The sequence below is a fragment of the Centruroides sculpturatus genome, unplaced genomic scaffold (genome assembly GCF_000671375.1).
Source record: "Centruroides sculpturatus isolate CEXI.00-Female unplaced genomic scaffold, Cexi_2.0 scaffold145, whole genome shotgun sequence".
Lineage (NCBI taxonomy): Eukaryota > Metazoa > Arthropoda > Arachnida > Scorpiones > Buthidae > Centruroides > Centruroides sculpturatus.
The window spans coordinates 582,573-607,585 of NW_019384293.1; the positions used below are offsets into that span (position 1 = coordinate 582,573).

A 25,013-nucleotide genomic window follows, 5' to 3' on the forward strand; every position below is an offset into this window, starting at 1 on the left:
GCAGCGCTGTCCAACTGGCGGCCCGCGGGCCGTATACGGCCCACCAAATAATTTTCACGGCCCGCGAGTACATTTTACTACGAATAAATTTATGTTACTAAATTATTATTATTAATATTAAAATTATTTTACTACCGTGTTTCCCCGAAAATAAGACAGTGTCTTATATTAATTTTTGCTCTGAAAAATGCGCTAGATCTTATTTTCAGGGAATGTCTTATTTTTTCCAGGAAGAAGAATTCACATTTATTATTGAACAAAAAAATTCCCAAGTCGAACTTAGACAAGAGTGACATATATCCGGTGTATCAAACTGTTGCCTTTTTATAGCATCAACATCGGACTCGCTGACCAATTAGTGCTTATTGAACCGTAGCACTATGCAAATGTCATGTGGCGTGATTCCCGGCCGACCAATTAGCCATCACCAACCTTCTTGGCCCCCGAAATGTTTGGTGAAGAAAATATGGCCCGCGGGCTATGATAAGTTGGACAGCACTGGTCTAGGGTCCAAACCAATCTTTAATAAGAAAATATTTTCCCTCCCTGTACAACACTGTACATGGGGTTCCTAATTCAAATTTGCTTAGACCCCAAAAACTTATAATGTGCTACTGATCACATTCTTGATTTACACGAACTGCTATCTTTGATAACCAGATGGCCGAGTAGTTAGGGTGGTGGCCTATTCCTCTGGGGAACCTGGAACTGAATCTGGACAGGTTGAAAAATCCCAGGAATTTTTGGAGTATAGTTTATTTAGATATGTTTGGCCCCATCCCTTATCATCTGGTCACCCTACTGTGGACCACAGTGCAGAAAGAGTTGAGAAAAGGAAAGTATACCTTTGCCAAAGAACTTCATCCTGTGCCAATTCTCTCCACACACATGATGCCAGACATAAATCAGTTGCATTAAGATGAGATAATACAGTTAAACTTAGTTCTGGTGGCCACGTTGCTAAATCTGGAAATCCTAAAAAAGAAATTAATATAAATAATACATAAATTCCTAAAATTCATACTTAATTTTTGTCTCAAATATAAATTGAAAAATATACTACTATCTTTTCTATATTGTAAAAATTAATAAAATACAGACATACTTATAAGCGTGTTAAACAAATTAATTGTTAACTTTCCACAATTTTCTGCTAGTTAAGATTGTTTCTACAATCATCTAAGAGCAAGAAATAATAATAAACAGTATCATTATCGCAGCAGTATGATAAATACAATATTAAATTAATACAGTAGAACCCTGATTATCCGAGGCAAATCTGCAAGTGAACGTGCAACTTTTCTTATACAACAATTCATAAAAGAAAGTTTAAAATCATATTCATATTAAAGTGTTACTACAATAATAGACATTTTTATTCTTAAAACATACTATATATATATTAGATGTATAATAAATGATGTAAAAATTATTGTTCTTATATATAATTAAATTCACAATAGTGTTATCCAAGTTTTCAGTTATCTGAGGTACCATTATTCCACATTGTCTTGGATAATTAGGGTTCTATTGTACATAAAAAAGCATCAATTTAAAGATTTTTATGAATTATTTTTTAAGTCTGAAATTTATGTAGTTTAAAGATTTTTCAAAAATCTATCACTCCATATTTTTATTGGATTTTCACGTTTTAAAGATCAAGATTCATTCAGAATGTCTTCAACATATCTTTATTGAATATCTTCGATTTAATTCTGTCTCAATTGTCCTGAGAATATTTTCTTCCATCTGTAGGCAGAATGCCTGACCTATTATCAAATATAGCCTCATCTTAGTATCACCATACATTACAACTGATCATTATTCTTTCTACTGATCACTGGATGTTAGAACTTTTATCTTCTATGTACATAGTTGGACATTGTTACTTCCATACTTAGTCAGCTTGTGTTTTCTCTATAATTAAAAGATAAGGAAAAGCATCAAAATTTCAAGAGTTTTTTTTTGCCACAGTTTTTGTTGGGTATCTCATTATAATATTATGCAATTCAAATTGTCTTTCCAAAAATAAAACCTCAACTTATAGCACTAAATCTAGAGTTCAACATACATTGGCTCATTTAATGTTTGTTTTTAAGCAGAAGTGTCATTACAGCATTATAAATTATCATTACTACATATTCTTTCAAGCATATTTTGTAATCCATAAGGTTAAAATGTCTTCTTGAATACATATTCCATTTTTAATGCTGCTTAAGTTATTTAGCATTCTTAATAAAGCAATTTTTCAGTATTGCTAAGCTGAACAAAATACGACTTGATCTTTTAACAGTGTAAAAGGATTTTTATCTAATTTGCAAAATTCGGTTTATTTAATAAATGATTTATTTACTGAATTAATATCGAGCAACTATAACCCTTTAACTTTTTATAAATAAACACAACACACTCTTATTTTATGATTTACATAGTAGAAAATTTCCTATTATAACTTTTTTCAGTCATTTCTATGTAGTATTATACAGCTAAAATTGTATTTCTAAGAGCATAAACTTAACTTGTGATGCTACATTTATAAAAAATAGAATAGCTTGCTTTAAAATAGTTTTCTAGAAACAAAATAGAAAACACAAACACTATAACTAAATATATAGTAAATATATTGCCATAATTTTTGATGATCATAAAGCTGTAACAACCTGAAAATAAGAAAATATTTTATTTTATATTTTTTGGTGTCTCTTCTTCAAACTTAATTTGATTATACAGCTGGACGTCAACTTTTGAATATAATATGTTTGTAATAATACACACAAAAGTCAAAAACAGAGTTGCATGTTATAAAAAAAGTTCTGTTCTGAAAGAACAAACAAACAAAAATTAACCAGCAATGAGTTGCTCAACTTTCTCGGCAACATTTAAAATTTTTGTGGTGCCATCCGTTATCATATTTTATTAAAAAAACTTTTTATATTTTTAACTATTATAAAACAGCAAAAAGCTTAATTTGGGAATAGGATGAGTTTTATAAAAAAATTGTAAATGCTAATAACGAGTCGTCGTTAAGTTCGATCCTATTGGAGATGCACATGACCCCATTATCTCCCCACCCCTCGACCTTTAACCACCAAAATTTAATAGCATCAATCCCCCTAATAAACAAACCTCCCTGCAAAATTTCAGAAATTTTCGACAAAAAGTACAGGAGTTATTAACCTTCAAACAGGGTGAACAAAATTGTATCCCCCCACACACTAGCATCCATACATACAAAAATTCCCCCAAATTATTTTTGCATTTCTTGACGTTTTAAGGTGTCCAAGTCCAAACATGTAAAAATCTGGGATGTCATTTTTTGCCAGATTGCCATACTTTCCCTCTGTTATAACAGCCAGGAAAGTAAAAATAAATAAAATCTCTAATTAAAATATGAAAGTTTTCATTTTAAGTAGTAAAAGCAAAAAGTATTTAAAATGCTAAAACTGAAAATTAAACATTAAACAGATAGTAAAAGTTAATTTTTAAAAATGATTTTATGTTACTGAAATCAAAACTAGCAGAAACTGATATGGCATAATAGCTTGTAATTTTTGTTTGTCAACTGAAGAAATATACAAAATTGAAAATTTGGCAAGTTAATAGTACAGATATGCAGCCCATCAATAGCACTGCTTAATGATGGGCAGCATATACAATGGAAATTCCATACAGGAGTTGAAAAATTTGCAGTAGTAGTAGCAGCCTGTACTGTCTCTATGTTTGGTTATGTTTAAACACATAAATATAAACCATAGATAACAATTGTACACTTAGAAAAACCATAAAGATCTGTCTCCATAACATTTGTTTAGGGGCTGTCCATAAATTATGTCTGCATTTTTCCAGAAATTTCCCCCCTCTTCGGATGTCCAACAAAACTTGATATCCTTTAAAACCTTTATCACTTTATGAATGATTGATAACATAAGTAGAAACAAAACATACAAGAAATTTTGAAATACAGTTGACTCCCCTATAACACTGTTGATTATTCCGTTTTATATGAATTCCATGTTGTACGAGTCACTTAGGTTTTACAAATACATGTGCCGGGCTGTGAATGGTCACGTATTTGTAAAATCTAAGTGACTCGTACAACATGGAATTCATATAAAACGGAATAATCAACAGTGTTATGGGGGGTCGACTGTAAATATAATAAAATACATAAACTGTATAAAATTTAATAAAATAAACGGACATCCACTGGAGCTCAACCCCTCCCCTTGTCCGACTTTGTCTGATTTGTTGTAATTCCTTCCCTCCCTTCCAGTGTGGACATCATTTATGGACACTCTCTTAATGACATATTTCTTGAAGCATATCCTCATCATTAAATGGCATATACCTGTATTAATCATATATGAAAAAGCATGATATCTGAAAGTTGAAGACCATCTGTACATTATCAAATTTAAATTTTAAAATATGATCATCTAAGTTTTAATCACTTCAGGTTTCTGATAACAAACAAATTCGTTATATCATTATTTTTTCTTTAATAGAATTTCAAAATTATAATGACTTCTATTGTTATTCTATGATACTGATATAATCTATAACATTGCAAAATTTTTATCAATAAAGTTTTTCCTCTATATCTTATCTTTCAATATCACTAAAATGTAAAATCATTGAATAGATAATATATACTCTATATTAATTAGAATATAGAAAAATTTATAAAATAATCATTGTAATCATTAATTATAAATCTGAAACCTTAATTTATTATTAAAAAAAATTCCTAAAATGTAAATATGATGCAATTCCCTCTTTGTTTTATCAAATGTATTCATAACATATTTAATAATTTCACAATTTGTTGATACTGAAAGATAATACATAAATTAGTAAAAATCACATTTAAAAAAAATTATACTATTCAAGTCTACAATACTGTTCACTTAATAATACAATCTAAATTTTTGTGTGACTCCTTACAACAAACTGATAAAGGAAAAAAGTTATAGCATGTCTTGTTGCAGCATAAAAAAGAATAAAGCCAAACAATTGTCAAATTATAATGGCTATATTACTACTACCATTATTAATTAAATGATAAGTAATTTGATACTAGTGCCAGATGTTAAGCATCATCCCTTGCTAAATTTAATAATTTTNATATATTTGAGTTAGGAATATCTAGAAATGACTTACTTCTACAGTAAACCAAAACAGTGCTTATTTCCAAATATTTCCACTAACGTTTTCGAACTTAGTTCTTCTTCAGGTGAAACGGGTAGAATCAATGTTATTCGAAATCTGAACGCAATGTTCTAAGGAAACTCGTGCAATCATCGTGTTAAACTTGCGCATGCTCAGTAGATAGAAGGATTGCTTTTGGCTTCTCAAGTGTCATAAATAAGAGTTTGCCATGCCATCGACAAGGACAGTTCATCTTTATTGTTTATACAGTTGTCTTCTCTTGCTGTTTTATAGATATATATCGCTTCCATCCAGCGCAAATGGTGTATTAGCTGTGTGGTGTAAATTACCTTTGCCTCGTCAAATACAGCTTGTATTTGACGAGGCAAAGGAGGGTCCGTGGCAAATTGTGCTAATGCTGTTGAATATCTTTTATGTAGGATGTCCGCTTTGTGTTCTTTGATCCTCACCTCCAACGATCTTTTTGTCGATCCCATGTATATTAAACTTTTATCACACCTATGATCTTTTATAGGGATCCTGCATACTCCTGCTAATTAGTTTTGATGTGGAGTGTCTTTTGCATTATTTAGCATTCTAAATACATCTTCTAAATATTAAGGAGGCTTGTTTTCTTTTGGCGATCTCTTTGTAGATTTTCTCTAAGTACGGATTGTAAGTGACTAGGATTCTGTCTTTCTGATTGTTACTTTGTTGCCCTTGCAGTTCTGTTAGATCTGTTCTTCGTGAATGCATCAGTTTTTTGATCCTCATGGCTATCCTACTATTATATCCATGTCTTTTGGCCATGATATTAATGGTGTTGATCTCTGTATCCAGTGCCCGCGTTGTCGATGAGTGGGTGTATGCTCTATTCACCAAGTTATTAAAGGCCGCTATCTTATACTGCCATGGGTCACATGAATGCGCAGGGATATACAATTGATCTGCCTGAGGTTTTCTGTATACCTCTGTGTTGATAGACCTTCCTTTAACTATGATGTTCACGTCGAGAAAATGAATTTGTTTGTCGCTCTCCTGTTCGAGGCCCACAGTTAAGCCATAAGAGTTATTATTAAATGCCGCTATGACTGCCGTTATGTCAGGTTTAGATTTCCATAAAATGATTATATCATCCACATATCTTTTGTATGTAATAATATTGTGGAGTAGGTCGGGCAGTACTTTCTGTTCTAGGAGTCTAATTACCAGTTCGCATAGATCTCCTGCTATCAGGCTCCCCATTGGTACACCTCTTTTCTGTTGATATACCTCGTTTTTGAATTGAAATAAAGAATTGTAGCACAATAAATGCGCTAACTCTAGTATATCTTGATGGTGGTTACTGTCCCCTATTATACTTATTAGCAAATCTCTTAATGCACAGAAGGCTGGTGGAAGGAGTAAAGAAGGGTATAATGATTTAAAATCTAGCACAGTGAGTTACTGTGGGGGTGGTATTAATCCGCTTGAGTAGAGCTAATGGTCCGAAATTCGCTCCACCGCCACCCATAACTGGATCTCTGAGTTATATCCCAGACATAGAAGCCCTAATACAAGGCCTCTCAGATAGAAGTAAGGAATATTATAGATGGTTGGCAGTGCAAAAAATAATAAAGGCAAAGAATGATGTGGAGTCAAAAGAACTAAGAGCAAAAATAGCAAAAGCCCGTAGATGGACCAAAGCAAATGACATCACTATAATTAGAGCGGATAAAGCTAAAACCATGGTAATTATGAGGAATCAGACATACGAGAAATTGCTTATGGAGTACATCAATATCACTCAATGTGAAAAAAGCGGCACTAACGCAGTTGAAAAACTACAGGCTAGAGTAAAGAGATTCTCCAAAAGCAAGTTAGCGAAGAAATTAGATATAAAGAACATTGTTGTAGACTCTCCAGACATGCCCAAATTATTTGGGTTTGCTAAAACGCACAAAGAAAGCAAACAGATTCGTCCTGTAGTGGATAAGATTCGGGCTCCAACACGCAAACTAGAAGAGAAAATGCACTATATAATAGCACCGCATTTAGAAGAATACCAGTTTAACATAAGTAATAGTGTTGACCTTATAGCTTTACTCAAGCGGATTAATACCACCCCCACAGTAACTCACTGTGCTAGATTTTAAATCATTATACCCTTCTTTACTCCTTCCACCAGCCTTCTGTGCATTAAGAGATTTGCTAATAAGTATAATAGGGGACAGTAACCACCATCAAGATATACTAGAGTTAGCGCATTTATTGTGCTACAATTCTTTATTTCAATTCAAAAACGAGGTATATCAACAGAAAAGAGGTGTACCAATGGGGAGCCTGATAGCAGGAGATCTATGCGAACTGGTAATTAGACTCCTAGAACAGAAAGTACTGCCCGACCTACTCCACAATATTATTACATACAAAAGATATGTGGATGATATAATCATTTTATGGAAATCTAAACCTGACATAATGGCAGTCATAGCGGCATTTAATAATAACTCGTATGGATTAACTGTGGGCCTCGAACAGGAGAGCGACAAACAAATTCATTTTCTCGACGTGAACATCATAGTTAAAGGAAGGTCTATCAACACAGAGGTATACAGAAAACCTCAGGCAGATCAATTGTATATCCCTGCGCATTCATGTGACCCATGGCAGTATAAGATAGCGGCCTTTAATAACTTGGTGAATAGAGCATACACCCACTCATCGACAACGCGGGCACTGGATACAGAGATCAACACCATTAATATCATGGCCAAAAGACATGGATATAATAGTAGGATAGCCATGAGGATCGAAAAACTGATGCATTCACGAAGAACAGATCTAACAGAACCGCAAGGGCAACAAAGTAACAATCAGAAAGACAGAATCCTAGTCACTTACAATCCGTACTTAGAGAAAATCTACAAAGAGATCGCCAAAAGAAAACAAGCCTCCTTAATATTTAGAAGATGTCCCACTATATTTAGAATGCTAAATAATGCAAAAGACACTCCACATCAAAACAAATTAGCAGGAGTATACAGGATCCCTATAAAAGATCATAGGTGTGATAAAAGTTTAGTATACGTGGGATCGACAAAAAGATCGTTGGAGGTGAGGATCAAAGAACACAAAGCGGACATCCTACATAAAAGATATTCAACAGCATTAGCACAATTTGCCACGGACCCTGATATACAAGCTGTATTTGACGAGGCAAAGGTAATTTACACCACACAGCTAATACACCATTTGCGCTGGATGGAAGCGATATATATCTATAAAACAGCAAGAGAAGACAACTGTATAAACAATAAAGATGAACTGTCCTTGTCGATGGCATGGCAAACTCTTATTTACGACACTTGAGAAGCCAAAAGCAATCCTTCTATCTACTGAGCATGCGCAAGTTTAACACGATGATTGCATGAGTTTCCTTAGAACATTGCGTTCAGATTTCGAATAACATTGATTCTACCCGTTTCACCTGAAGAAGAACTAAGTTCGAAAACGTTAGTGGAAATATTTGGAAATAAGCACTGTTTTGGTTTACTGCAGAAGTAAGTCGTTTATTTTTACAGTGTGTTTAGAGGAGATTATTGATTATAATCTTTATTACTTAATGCAATCTTCATTTTAAAAGATTACAAAAGGCATTATAGCGAGGTCTTATTTTATATAGATTCATGTATTAATAAGTGGTAAATATTTAACCCACTTCTGGTATCACTTCAATCAGTAAATCATGCTTCTCTTTAATTGATACAGTATAACAAAATTTTACTCTGTATATTTAAAAACAACAGACTAAAATATTATTCATTATAGATAAAACATAAATAAAATATTTTTCTGTTAATTATAAATGGTTGTAAACAATGTAGGCAATCATCTGGGGCTACTTGGGATGGAACATAAATTTGCTGAAATAATAACCAGGTTAAAAAAAAAAGACCATACAGTATTTTAAAACAAAAAATTACATTTCATGCCCTTACAAATCAGAACATTAGAAATATATTAAAGAACACTGAAGCAGTCTTGATCTGTCTTTAGAGGCTTATTAGTCATGTTCAAATTGCTTAAAATTTGAGTGAAAATTTTTCCAACTCATAACCCTTAAAGTTTTTTGTCAATCAAGTGCAATCTCTCAAACTTCAATTCCTTAATTAATGCTAAACACCTTTTTAAACTTCTTCCATAATCCTGTTGAGTGACAACAATAATACTCTGGCCATTATTCTATGGGAAAAATGGACAATTGTCTAGGGCAGCGCTGTCCAACTGGCGGCCCGCCAAATAATTTTTACAGCCCGAGAGTACATTTTACTATGAATAAATTTAAGTTACTAAATTATTATTATTAATATTAAAATTATTTTACTACCGTGTTTCCCCGAAAATAAGACAGTGTCTTATATTAATTTTTGCTCTGAAAAATGCGCTAGATCTTATTTTCAGGGAATGTCTTATTTTTTCCAGGAAGAAGAATTCACATTTATTATTGAACAAAAAAATTCCCAAGTCGAACTTAGACAAGAGTGACATATATCCGGTGTATCAAACTGTTGCCTTTTTATAGCATCAACATCGGACTCGCTGACCAATTAGTGCTTATTGAACCGTAGCACTATGCAAATGTCATGTGGCGTGATTCCCGGCCGACCAATTAGCCATCACCAACCTTCTTGGCCCCCGAAATGTTTGGTGAAGAAAATATGGCCCGCGGGCTATGATAAGTTGGACAGCACTGGTCTAGGGTCCAAACCAATCTTTAATAAGAAAATATTTTCCCTCCCTGTACAACACTGTACATGGGGTTCCTAATTCAAATTTGCTTAGACCCCAAAAACTTATAATGTGCTACTGATCACATTCTTGATTTACACGAACTGCTATCTTTGATAACCAGATGGCCGAGTAGTTAGGGTGGTGGCCTATTCCTCTGGGGAACCTGGAACTGAATCTGGACAGGTTGAAAAATCCCAGGAATTTTTGGAGTATAGTTTATTTAGATATGTTTGGCCCCATCCCTTATCATCTGGTCACCCTACTGTGGACCACAGTGCAGAAAGAGTTGAGAAAAGGAAAGTATACCTTTGCCAAAGAACTTCATCCTGTGCCAATTCTCTCCACACACATGATGCCAGACATAAATCAGTTGCATTAAGATGAGATAATACAGTTAAACTTAGTTCTGGTGGCCACGTTGCTAAATCTGGAAATCCTAAAAAAGAAATTAATATAAATAATACATAAATTCCTAAAATTCATACTTAATTTTTGTCTCAAATATAAATTGAAAAATATACTACTATCTTTTCTATATTGTAAAAATTAATAAAATACAGACATACTTATAAGCGTGTTAAACAAATTAATTGTTAACTTTCCACAATTTTCTGCTAGTTAAGATTGTTTCTACAATCATCTAAGAGCAAGAAATAATAATAAACAGTATCATTATCGCAGCAGTATGATAAATACAATATTAAATTAATACAGTAGAACCCTGATTATCCGAGGCAAATCTGCAAGTGAACGTGCAACTTTTCTTATACAACAATTCATAAAAGAAAGTTTAAAATCATATTCATATTAAAGTGTTACTACAATAATAGACATTTTTATTCTTAAAACATACTATATATATATTAGATGTATAATAAATGATGTAAAAATTATTGTTCTTATATATAATTAAATTCACAATAGTGTTATCCAAGTTTTCAGTTATCTGAGGTACCATTATTCCACATTGTCTTGGATAATTAGGGTTCTATTGTACATAAAAAAGCATCAATTTAAAGATTTTTATGAATTATTTTTTAAGTCTGAAATTTATGTAGTTTAAAGATTTTTCAAAAATCTATCACTCCATATTTTTATTGGATTTTCACGTTTTAAAGATCAAGATTCATTCAGAATGTCTTCAACATATCTTTATTGAATATCTTCGATTTAATTCTGTCTCAATTGTCCTGAGAATATTTTCTTCCATCTGTAGGCAGAATGCCTGACCTATTATCAAATATAGCCTCATCTTAGTATCACCATACATTACAACTGATCATTATTCTTTCTACTGATCACTGGATGTTAGAACTTTTATCTTCTATGTACATAGTTGGACATTGTTACTTCCATACTTAGTCAGCTTGTGTTTTCTCTATAATTAAAAGATAAGGAAAAGCATCAAAATTTCAAGAGTTTTTTTTTGCCACAGTTTTTGTTGGGTATCTCATTATAATATTATGCAATTCAAATTGTCTTTCCAAAAATAAAACCTCAACTTATAGCACTAAATCTAGAGTTCAACATACATTGGCTCATTTAATGTTTGTTTTTAAGCAGAAGTGTCATTACAGCATTATAAATTATCATTACTACATATTCTTTCAAGCATATTTTGTAATCCATAAGGTTAAAATGTCTTCTTGAATACATATTCCATTTTTAATGCTGCTTAAGTTATTTAGCATTCTTAATAAAGCAATTTTTCAGTATTGCTAAGCTGAACAAAATACGACTTGATCTTTTAACAGTGTAAAAGGATTTTTATCTAATTTGCAAAATTCGGTTTATTTAATAAATGATTTATTTACTGAATTAATATCGAGCAACTATAACCCTTTAACTTTTTATAAATAAACACAACACACTCTTATTTTATGATTTACATAGTAGAAAATTTCCTATTATAACTTTTTTCAGTCATTTCTATGTAGTATTATACAGCTAAAATTGTATTTCTAAGAGCATAAACTTAACTTGTGATGCTACATTTATAAAAAATAGAATAGCTTGCTTTAAAATAGTTTTCTAGAAACAAAATAGAAAACACAAACACTATAACTAAATATATAGTAAATATATTGCCATAATTTTTGATGATCATAAAGCTGTAACAACCTGAAAATAAGAAAATATTTTATTTTATATTTTTTGGTGTCTCTTCTTCAAACTTAATTTGATTATACAGCTGGACGTCAACTTTTGAATATAATATGTTTGTAATAATACACACAAAAGTCAAAAACAGAGTTGCATGTTATAAAAAAAGTTCTGTTCTGAAAGAACAAACAAACAAAAATTAACCAGCAATGAGTTGCTCAACTTTCTCGGCAACATTTAAAATTTTTGTGGTGCCATCCGTTATCATATTTTATTAAAAAAACTTTTTATATTTTTAACTATTATAAAACAGCAAAAAGCTTAATTTGGGAATAGGATGAGTTTTATAAAAAAATTGTAAATGCTAATAACGAGTCGTCGTTAAGTTCGATCCTATTGGAGATGCACATGACCCCATTATCTCCCCACCCCTCGACCTTTAACCACCAAAATTTAATAGCATCAATCCCCCTAATAAACAAACCTCCCTGCAAAATTTCAGAAATTTTCGACAAAAAGTACAGGAGTTATTAACCTTCAAACAGGGTGAACAAAATTGTATCCCCCCACACACTAGCATCCATACATACAAAAATTCCCCCAAATTATTTTTGCATTTCTTGACGTTTTAAGGTGTCCAAGTCCAAACATGTAAAAATCTGGGATGTCATTTTTTGCCAGATTGCCATACTTTCCCTCTGTTATAACAGCCAGGAAAGTAAAAATAAATAAAATCTCTAATTAAAATATGAAAGTTTTCATTTTAAGTAGTAAAAGCAAAAAGTATTTAAAATGCTAAAACTGAAAATTAAACATTAAACAGATAGTAAAAGTTAATTTTTAAAAATGATTTTATGTTACTGAAATCAAAACTAGCAGAAACTGATATGGCATAATAGCTTGTAATTTTTGTTTGTCAACTGAAGAAATATACAAAATTGAAAATTTGGCAAGTTAATAGTACAGATATGCAGCCCATCAATAGCACTGCTTAATGATGGGCAGCATATACAATGGAAATTCCATACAGGAGTTGAAAAATTTGCAGTAGTAGTAGCAGCCTGTACTGTCTCTATGTTTGGTTATGTTTAAACACATAAATATAAACCATAGATAACAATTGTACACTTAGAAAAACCATAAAGATCTGTCTCCATAACATTTGTTTAGGGGCTGTCCATAAATTATGTCTGCATTTTTCCAGAAATTTCCCCCCTCTTCGGATGTCCAACAAAACTTGATATCCTTTAAAACCTTTATCACTTTATGAATGATTGATAACATAAGTAGAAACAAAACATACAAGAAATTTTGAAATACAGTTGACTCCCCTATAACACTGTTGATTATTCCGTTTTATATGAATTCCATGTTGTACGAGTCACTTAGGTTTTACAAATACATGTGCCGGGCTGTGAATGGTCACGTATTTGTAAAATCTAAGTGACTCGTACAACATGGAATTCATATAAAACGGAATAATCAACAGTGTTATGGGGGGTCGACTGTAAATATAATAAAATACATAAACTGTATAAAATTTAATAAAATAAACGGACATCCACTGGAGCTCAACCCCTCCCCTTGTCCGACTTTGTCTGATTTGTTGTAATTCCTTCCCTCCCTTCCAGTGTGGACATCATTTATGGACACTCTCTTAATGACATATTTCTTGAAGCATATCCTCATCATTAAATGGCATATACCTGTATTAATCATATATGAAAAAGCATGATATCTGAAAGTTGAAGACCATCTGTACATTATCAAATTTAAATTTTAAAATATGATCATCTAAGTTTTAATCACTTCAGGTTTCTGATAACAAACAAATTCGTTATATCATTATTTTTTCTTTAATAGAATTTCAAAATTATAATGACTTCTATTGTTATTCTATGATACTGATATAATCTATAACATTGCAAAATTTTTATCAATAAAGTTTTTCCTCTATATCTTATCTTTCAATATCACTAAAATGTAAAATCATTGAATAGATAATATATACTCTATATTAATTAGAATATAGAAAAATTTATAAAATAATCATTGTAATCATTAATTATAAATCTGAAACCTTAATTTATTATTAAAAAAAATTCCTAAAATGTAAATATGATGCAATTCCCTCTTTGTTTTATCAAATGTATTCATAACATATTTAATAATTTCACAATTTGTTGATACTGAAAGATAATACATAAATTAGTAAAAATCACATTTAAAAAAAATTATACTATTCAAGTCTACAATACTGTTCACTTAATAATACAATCTAAATTTTTGTGTGACTCCTTACAACAAACTGATAAAGGAAAAAAGTTATAGCATGTCTTGTTGCAGCATAAAAAAGAATAAAGCCAAACAATTGTCAAATTATAATGGCTATATTACTACTACCATTATTAATTAAATGATAAGTAATTTGATACTAGTGCCAGATGTTAAGCATCATCCCTTGCTAAATTTAATAATTATAATTAAATTAATATTTTAATAATTAATTTAGAGGGTTCTAGAATTAAAGAATTGGAATGAAAGAAGTGGGACTTGAACCCACAACTCCTGCTTAATTATTAAATTTAGCAAGAGATTACACTTAACACCTGTCTCTAGTACCAATTTATTTAGCATTTAATTAATAATAGTAGTAGTAGTAGTAGTAGTATAGTATAAATTGGCTATGGTTTAGCTTTAATGCATCAGATTTACCTCAATTTGACAAAAACTTGTAAAATTGAAACAAACTAGTCCATAGAAATGTATTAAAGTTTGGAAGAATACACAAACAAACAAAAAGACATAAATGTAACAGGCTTTTTTAAGCTTATTTACACAAATAAATTAGAATTAAGACAATTTGTTTTATAAAATTAACATAAATAAAAGAAAATTAAAGAATTTGTAACAAAAATGTATACACATTCTTTGATAAAAAGTTATTATTGTTTTAAATGAAAAACTCAGTTAAAAGTTATCTGTAGTTTATAATGATAAAAAAGTCAGTAAATTTATAAAAGTGCTTCTTTTAATTTTCTTGAGTTAATCAATCAAGAAGTAAAAATTATTTCCTATTAATATATCATTCAGTCAATCAATTTTGACTAATTAAATGATATATTAATAGGAAACAATTTTTACACATAAATGAATGAAAAACAGATTTAGTGATACAGATCAGAACATTATAAAATCAGCATGTGCTAAATTTTTCATTTTAACCAATTGAGAATGAGGAATTCTTTGGTATTAATAATGTCCAAACAATTACAGATTTCTAATTTCCTCTTCTCCAATCAGTTAACCTTCAAACTAGAATGAATATGCATATATTGATAGGCCACAGCCCTCTCAATATATGCATCGGAAGAAGAGATCGTCCCGCTATTTTAACAAGCCTACAAGTTAAAAATATCCATACATGGGGAGCATATCAGATTTATGGAGGCACTTGAAATTTTCAAGGAAAACAGGGAAGGAAGCTGTATTAATAACAAAGAAGAAAAATTGATTTTGGAAGCATTACAAACATATTTTGACACCAAATTATAAGTTCTGCATCAAGAATTCCATAATGTGCATGACAGCAAAAACTAAAAATTTAATTTGATTCAAAATAAAAAGTAAAAGAACATTCCAGTATTCCAAATTCCTGACAAAGACCTCGGGAGTAGGTCCAAAACGTTAGAAAATGTTAATTTTGACAAATGATGGACTGTTTTGACAGGTTAGTGAGAATTTGTTTCCATTTGTAGAATAAACAATCTCCCACTTTCAACTAAGATATGGTTCCAACAAAAATTCTATGGTATGTGTTATTTAATACAGTACAGCTAATGAATAAAGAAACAGGAAATTAAAAACTGCCAAAATTATAATTAAAGTACGATAATTTATTTACTGTACTTATTTTTGTTCCTATATTCAGTCTCTTTAACAAAACAAAATAATGAATAAACACAAAGAGATACAAAAAATGCTAATTTCCCATTTTTGAACAAAATGAACAGAACAAACAGAATGTGATCTAATAGGTAAATTTTGAAGTGCATCTGTCTGTGAAACAGGTACTGAAATTTCTTAAAATTATACCCTGCGTTAATGTGCAGCACCAGCATACTATCAGCTTTATGGCCAATTATAATTACAACTGCTACAAATGAGCTTCATTCACAATTGGATATATCAAGACCAGGTTCAAAGCCATATCCCTCAAGATGATAAGCTGAGAGCTTAACCTGGTCAGACCATATTCTCAGATTATCAAGAACTGACTAGTCTCTCGACTGAATTTTTGATGTAGCAAGAATAGGAAATCCCCACTTTTAAATGACATCAAACTAAGAATAAATCAACCAGTCATAATAAATAAACATTGTGAGTGCAGTATTAATATAATTTTGCAAATGGTAACATTCTGTTTCTTTCAATTTTGTTATGTTTGAGAAGACATTTCCCAATTTCTTATGATTAAACACATCTCTATAACTGATCAAGTCTAATGAGAAATGACAAGGGTCTAGAATGATTTCACTTGCTGAGATGTTATGAAATTAAGATTGTTCCAGTATTGATAACAGATTATAAGTTTGTCTATTGCAAAAAACATTCTCAAATTTTGTGTGCCTATGTAAAGCAGTTTTCATTTAGCATCTGTCTATGTAACTCGTATGCCTTTTTATGAACTCCACAGATTTTACTGTGGAGTTCAGGTCAAAAAATGAGTTAGCTCCCTTGGATCAGAACCAGTAAAGTTAATACATGGTAAGATAGTTAATTTTTTTTAATACAGAGTAAACATTATAGTTGCGGGAATGTTTTCCTCAGGATTATGTTACATTAAAGGTGTTTTAATTTGAAATTGTGTGATTCTCTTCCCTTGGTATAACAAGAAAGTCAAGTGGACAAATATATATTAGTAACTAAGGACAAGAACCACATATAAAAAAAATATAGGGTATTATATTATTATTATTTATATTATAAGAATGTGTTTTTACTAAATCACACAAAATAAAATCTTTATACCATAGTCATATTCTGTACATCCAAAATCTATGTAAATGGTTTCATAAGCAAGCATATCATTTTGTTTGTGTGATTTAATATCATTCAATTACTGAATTCTACTCCATAAAGAGACTTTAACCAACACATGCAATTTCTGAATGAAATAATTTAAATAAATTAAACAAATTGATATGTTAAATGTCAATAGTAGCATGCAATTGATAACATCTGACAATTTAATTAGAAAAAAAATATATTCAGGCATCAAAATAAAATATATTCTAATCAAACATATTCATTTCAATTGTTATTGCTTCAAATTTCATCCTCTGATTTTATTTAATTAAATATATGTGATCTGTTCAACAAAAAGGCAGTTAAGTTCGAAAAGAAGTTTTTGAGTTTTTTTATGTAATGGCATTAGTCAAATTAAACTGACCTATTGTACTCTTCCAATTTTATCATAATTAATTTCTAAAAGAACATATCTTTTTTTCTTGTTTTCCTATCAATTTGTTAATGTTAATTTCTTAATTTTTCCACTTTTTATTTCAATTATAAATATAAATTGAGATACAGCAATTAGAATTAGAAACCTGGAACTGTTGATTATAAAATTTACTGAAAACAATATTAATATCTTGACACATTAACCATCTTTCTGTAATCCAAGTCAGATATATGTAAAATACTCTTTAGCAGTGGCATGCCATGACATTTGATGATAGGAAAGATGTTTCCATAGAAATTTTAAACAAATACTGGAAAAGAAAATTAAACAGTTTATTTATTTTAATTCTAAAATAGATAATTAACACAAAACAAAGATATAAGAACTTGTTTTTACTATTTTTTACAAACTAACCCTATTTGGCATTTTTTTCCGCAAAGTCGTTAATTACTTTATCATAAAAATTGCATGTTGTTGATTCCATCAAAGTATTTAAAAGCTCCTTTTCTATGGAATGCAGTGCTAATGACGACAATCTTTCCTCCGACTGAGTGTTCATTGCAAATGTATCAATTTGCTTCATGGTTGAAAAGCTGCACTCAACAGATGCACTCACAGATAGTACCATGAAAATTAATGATATTAAATCATATAATTCTTTTAGTACATCTTTGTTCAGATCGTCATTAATTATAATATTTTTTTATGTCTAAGAGTGACTTGTCAATATAGTCTGGACATGAATATAAATATTGCAATTCACTATGTAATTTAGATAAATCAAAAAATTTTCCATAAAATAATTTAAAGAATTAAAACTCACTTCGAAAAATTGTTTTTCATAATATTTAAAATTAACAACATCTAAAAATGATAAAAATTCTATAGATTTTATATTTGAAAATCTGTCAATATAATTATAATTAACAAAAATTATAATTAAATATAGCTTTTTAAAGAAACATACATAAAAATAACATAAAATCTTTTTTACTTTTTAAATCTTAAAACAATGCACTTAGTCAAATAGCTCCCACCAGTGGCTATTGGATGGAATCATTGGATATTTTGGTGTGTAGCATCCATGAGCTAAACTGCCAGAAGTTGATGCTTTGTAAAGTGCATGCGTAAATGCCTGTAATCTGGCTGCTTTACACCAGTGGTGTACTGTACAAACTATTTTCATTTCCGACCCTCTATTTTGTGTAAAATTTTGTCGCGATTCCTAGATAGACAGTAGACATGTTTTTAATTGTCAACATAGTTAAAGTGAAATTCTTTCTGGGATTTGTGCTTATGTTTCTGCTTTATTAGAAGTCTGAATAAAACATAATTTTACTGGTACCTAATACTTGTTGAAGAAAAGCCTTATATTTTTAATTGTCAAATAAATTTCTTTGAATTTGGCAACCCCAAAAAATTTTCTCACGATTTGCACACCACTGCTTTACATGATTCAGATATTTTCACCATGGAAACTGTCCTGTATTTGACAATACAGCACTTCCATGGGAATATGCATAAACAAATTTATATTTGAATATACAGTAGCAATCTTATCATTGTTTCTCACATGTATATAAATTTGTAATAAAATGCATAATGACATAATGCAGTTATAATAAAATATTAATTTTAAGTAATTCAAAGTATGTTAAAATATAAAAATAATTGCACAATATGTATTTATATTTTAGAAAATACAACAGAAATGCTGCTTCCACAGCTTCCATAAACAGCATGCCACTGCTCTTTAGGAACAGAAAACATGAATAAACATATGCTGGAATAAATAATAATTTCATATATAATTCATTACTTATAAAATTAATATTTTAATAACATGTGACTGATTATATCCATTCGTAAATTGATTTTATATTTAGTTCTTGATTTTCCTTATTCATAACCTTATATAAAATCATCATTTAACTAATAATTACTATATTATATCAACAATTTAACCTAATAAGTCATTTCAATGAATAATTCACTCTAAAAAAACATGAAATATTATCAACAATCCTGTTTAAAAACATGGAGTTACCTTCTAATGCAAGTGGTTTGAATTAATTGAAAAATATACTTTTAGAATATTACTTATTTAAATCAATTTTTTTTTATTTTAATATCAATTAAAAAGAATTTTTAACACATTTCATCTAAATATAAATACTTCATTCATAATTCAAAGTTTATGCACTCTTAGATATAGCTTGATCTTTTACGAGAGCTTAAAAGCTCTCGTAAAAGACTAAAATATCTCCAAATGTTCATTTTTATACATTTTAATGAGTCTGTTTATTGCTACAAAATATTGTTATCCTTAGCCACAATTCTGTATACGTTTGGCCATTTTAACTTAAATCAATATTTGTGAAAAATGTTTCTGTTGTCCTGTATACACCGATGTATACATGGATAAATGATACATGTGGATGCATTATTGTGAAAACTTACCTTCTGCCACAGAGTTCAAATCTTTGCTTTCTTTTTCATTTAATTTTTTCAATACTTGGCCCATTGCTGTATGACTACAGCAGCTGAAAGCAGCAATATTCTAGAATATAAAATATTTAAATATTTCTTAAATGACTCAAAAAAAGAAAAACAACTATAAATATATATTCAGATATAAGATAAAGCTTTATTAAACATTATTACAATTCTTCATATTACATTTCTAAAAAAATAATTTTAAAAACTCAGTTTATTCATATTGAAACTTTAAGAAGAATACCTTTTATCATATCAAAAATAGAAAAATTAATCAATCAAGTTGTTACATACGTAGAGATGAATATCGTAAATATTTTAATCTTTCGTCTGATTTCATCATAACTCCATAATCTGTTAAATCATAATAAATAATTCATGAATATTCAAATAAAAAAAAATATATATATATAATTATATATAATTAAGAAAATAATTAGCGTAATAAGACGGTAACTTTTGAAGACTTAAAGACTTAATGTCATACAAATTTATTTATCTAATATTTAAACAAATTTAATATTTTCATAATTAAAAATCTCATTCAAAAATTCTTATTTGGACTAAAGATAAATGAGATAAAAAGTGTTTGAATTTCTTATTGATATTCATTAATTAACTTGTAAATTCTAGGTTGAAATTTAACTTTATAATTTTAAACAAATATTTATTTTTTAATTATGAATATATTTTGATATTAAATACATTTGATTAAAATAATTAATAGTAAAATAATAAATTCAAGATAGACCAAAACTCAGTTAATTGTTATAAAGACTAAACTGTTGTCTTAATTAAATACCTACACTACTAACAAACTTTGAAAAACTGTTCAAAATGAGGTCCTTGTTCAACACACAAATTACTGTATTTACTCGCACATAAGATGAGATTTTTATTCATTTTTCACTGCTTCAAAAACCTACGTCATCCTATATGCGCAAGCGAAAGATTCTTTGCATCTTTGCAATAATTTTTGTGAAGCACGTTGTCGGGATATGAAAATCGTCTGGCACTCAGTTTTCCCGCCTTTTTATGAACGACCGTTGTCGCCATAGATACGGCGATCAGATCATTTTGAAAACTCGACTGCTCATTGGCTAAAAGACATCAGACCATCGGCGGACGTCTTATAGAGCTGGTAAATGCTGATTGGTGGAATCCAATGCTGTTTCAATCCTATAAAAGCATTGAAGTTCTGGCGGGAAGTTCAGTTTACTTTGGACATTGAGTGAACTCACGCTGACCTTAGCTCGCCTAAGCTGTTTTAGAAGATTGTCTCATCTTGTTGTATTGTTGTGGACTTTGAATTTGTACGTTTGCAAGGTGCTTTTCCGACGGACCTGTTGCAGTGGATGATACCTTGAACTTTGTTAATATCTAATTTGACTCACGTATTCACATTTTTTAATGTATGTTCACTCTATGGTGTTTAATTAAAAACAAAAATATTTTATCTGGGTTGTTTGTATTGTTCTTGTTATTGTCAGGAGTAAAGATGAATAGCAATAGGAAAAACAAGGCTTTTTGAATTGAATTCCAAACTGAAATTCCAAAATCACATGGAAGCTCGATATAAGTTTTAATCCATTTCCACATGAAAACAGACGATTATTCGGAAATCAGAATTTGGAGAAACTCATAAGTGTAATCGACGGAGAGTGGACTTGACTATTAAGAATTGCCAAAAAGGATTCCGATTGTCCAGCTTTACATGAACAAATTATGTTGTCGATTTTACAAGATTTTTCCTTAAAGTTTAAAATGCCAGTAATTTTTGCGGGACAATGTGTGCATTTATGTGCATTTGATAATATTTTATTTGTGATTAAACGAAATAAAATTAGAATTGTATTAATAAATCTAATTTTCTTTATTTTGATCTTTAAAGTCATACCTTGTCCTTATTGCGAGATTGTCTTATATGTGAGTAAATACGGAATACTACTTTGGTATACTTTTACAAATTTCTGAATTAATTGCCAATAAAGTGGTTAACTGAGTTTTGGGCCATCCTGTATAAAGATATATTTTTCACAATTATATTAGAACTATTGCAATATATAGTAACTTCTATGCTACATTTTGCTATACATAAAATATCATTTAGCTTTCAATTTTAGATTTTATATATATTTTATTTTATATAAAACAAATATGTAGAAATATAAATGTTTTCAAAGTATAAATATGGTTTGTAAAGTTTTTAAACAATCAAAACTTCCATTATTCATGCTTAAAGTGTTATGTGAGAGTTCTTCCAAAACCAGAGCCAAGAAAATGATTTTATTTTAAGAAAAATATATTTTGTAATTTATAAATATATAAAAACATAAAAATTTATTTATTTTTTAAATTAATTTAAATGTATATTATAAAATATAGAGTATTTTAAAAATTAACTTTAGATACAAGTAGACAAGCATATTAATTTCATTAATATAGGTATATCAATTTCAATAATTATTTTCTTGTTAGTAATATTGATTTTTCTTGATGTACGGTACATAAGGTATAATATTGTGCTTAAAAATTAGCGATACCTTCATTTATTAGAAATAAAAGTAAGTTTTATATAATGTATATAAAATTTATTAACAGCTTAATAAACTCTATAATGTTAAAGTATAAAATTATTAATGTTGTCTTCTCTGTTTTCCAGCTTACAGTTAAATGCCGCTTTCAAAATTGATTATTAAATTCTTAATGTAAATTAGTTTAAAGAGCATTTATGATTGCAAAGTATAAGTATTGTATATAATTATAATAGTTAATAATAACATTTCTTTAACAATTATTTATATAGAAGATATTTAATTATTCTAAATAACAGATTTCAACAATATTCTTTTTACATTAAAATTAAATACATAAATAAATTTTATGTTTAGAAAAGTATTGTTACTAATTTAGTGCTTTTGGAAAAGTCTTATATTTCATCAATAATGTCTTTTAAGTATGATTCTACTTATTATTATTATTACTACTATATCTATATGTATATATATAACAAATTATCTTATTCAGCTTAATATAAGTTTATAATATTGTATTACTATATTAATACAATAAACTTTTGCTTTTAATTTCCTTAGTAATAAAACAAAGTTAATTTTGATGATAAAATTTATAGTAAACTGTCTTATGGAAGAAACTGAATTTTATAAATTTCAATTGCACTTTTGTATCTGTATCTAATTATTATTACTCTTGATAAATTACTTTTGATTTATCATTATATGTTAAAATATCAAAGTCAGAAATGATAACAAGGTCATAAAAGTCAGAAGTCATCCAGCATCCAATTAATGAACTAATTTTATGAATGACTAGAAGAACAAATGATGTAAAAAATATTTAAGATGTAATAGCAAGGTTGTGGCCAAAGTTTTCACCTCTGAAATGTGAATGTCGAACGTCAAGCGTCGCTATCTTGTAAGCAGCGCTCAACATTCAATGTTCACATTTTAGAGTTAAAAACTTTGGCCGTAACCTTGCTAATGATGATTTATGATTAACTTTTTCAACAAGCTTTTCAAACAAAATGAAAAAGCACTAGAAATTTTAATGATAAAACAAAAATTTGATACTGATGTTGCTTTTCAACTACCAAAGGTATAATCACATCATAAAGAGAAATGTTTTATTTAAATTCAAACACTTTTCAGTTTAATTCTATACTATCTTCAAGACAGCTCTAAATAGAAAATGGAAACATTAACCTTAAAAATAATCAAACATTAAAACATCAAGTTTCTTAAATAAAAATCTTAAAAAAGAAACTTAACACAACCTACATTCACATTATCGTATCAACCTATATGACTGAACACTAACAGAGAAATTCTGATTGCATCATACTATCTGACACTAATGGAGTGAGAACATGATTAGTCAAAAAGGTTCATTTACAAGATACAATTTTAAGGAAAAAACCTAATTGGTTGAATGAACCAAAGTTCAGTAGAAGTCAAGATATTTTCAACTCCTAACGAACCATTTGACCAGTTCAGTCGAACAGTTGCCAAAAATACCAGTGTGAACCTAGCTTCAAGTAGATATAAACAATCTTTCTAATAAATGTATAATCAAATGGTGTATGAAACAGTACAAAGCATTAATTTATATACAGTATTTAAATTGTATTTTAACATCGATTTTAAGAAAACTGCTTTAAAAGATATATTCACTTTGCATTTTCTAATCTAAAACAATTACAAAATTTTAAATATTTACATAAATATAGTTTATAAATAAACTTTAAATACATTTAATTAATATGACATTTTAAATGACGCTAAAAATGCACTTTTAATTATTATAAGTAAATAATTTTATGCAACAATTTATAGATTGAATTCTATATATTTTTATAAATTAAATTATAAATTAAGGAATACAATAATTAAATAAATGGTTATGTTTAATTACATTAATACAATCTTATTGATTTATAAACAATACTTGAATATAACTTTTAACTTAAATCAGTAAATTTTGTACATGTTTAATTGGGTTTTAACTGTAAAATTATCATTAAATTTTAATTATAATATATTAAATTATATGTTTTTTTATTTTTACTGATTACACTTATTGAACTATTGAGTCATGCAGAACATTTAAATGTAACTTTTAAAATTTAAAAGAAATTTATATAATTTTCTATGAATAAAATACTTTATCAAGTTTTAAATTAGAATTCTACACAATTTTCATTAAATTTTAATTAATAAATATTAAATTTTACATTATTCTCATAGATTAACACTTATTGTTGATCAGGGTTAACATGTGCATTTTGTAAATATGTCAATTACAAAAAATTTAAATGCTTAACAACAATTTTTGATAGTTTAATTATATAACGAGTGCAAATAAATATCGGAAAACGATTTTTATGAGACAAAAATAAACAAATTTAAAGAAAAACATCAAAAAAACAGCTTACCACTTAAGAATCTACGACATACTATAGTTTGCATTGTCACCGCCAGATGGCAATTTGAATTTTCGAAAATAAGTGACG

The 25,013-nt window shown here is 29.0% G+C and overlaps 1 protein-coding gene across 1 annotated transcript in view; it reads right to left on the reverse strand.

The window, feature by feature from the left end:
* The window catches only part of LOC111617985 (F-box only protein 8-like), a 44,441-nt gene extending 19,457 nt beyond the window's left edge, over positions 1–24,984 (reverse strand). Inside the window, exons 1-6 of the mRNA XM_023359432.1 lie at positions 24,936–24,984; positions 20,229–20,338; positions 19,949–20,048; positions 10,180–10,357; positions 4,349–4,398; positions 846–975 (exon numbers count right to left, since the gene is read on the reverse strand). Of these exons, the coding sequence (XP_023215200.1) occupies positions 846–975; positions 4,349–4,398; positions 10,180–10,357; positions 19,949–20,012 (422 nt within the window). The 5' untranslated portion in view covers positions 20,013–20,048; positions 20,229–20,338; positions 24,936–24,984. The remainder of the gene's footprint in view (positions 1–845; positions 976–4,348; positions 4,399–10,179; positions 10,358–19,948; positions 20,049–20,228; positions 20,339–24,935) is intronic.
* Positions 24,985–25,013: the final 29 nt, after the last annotated feature.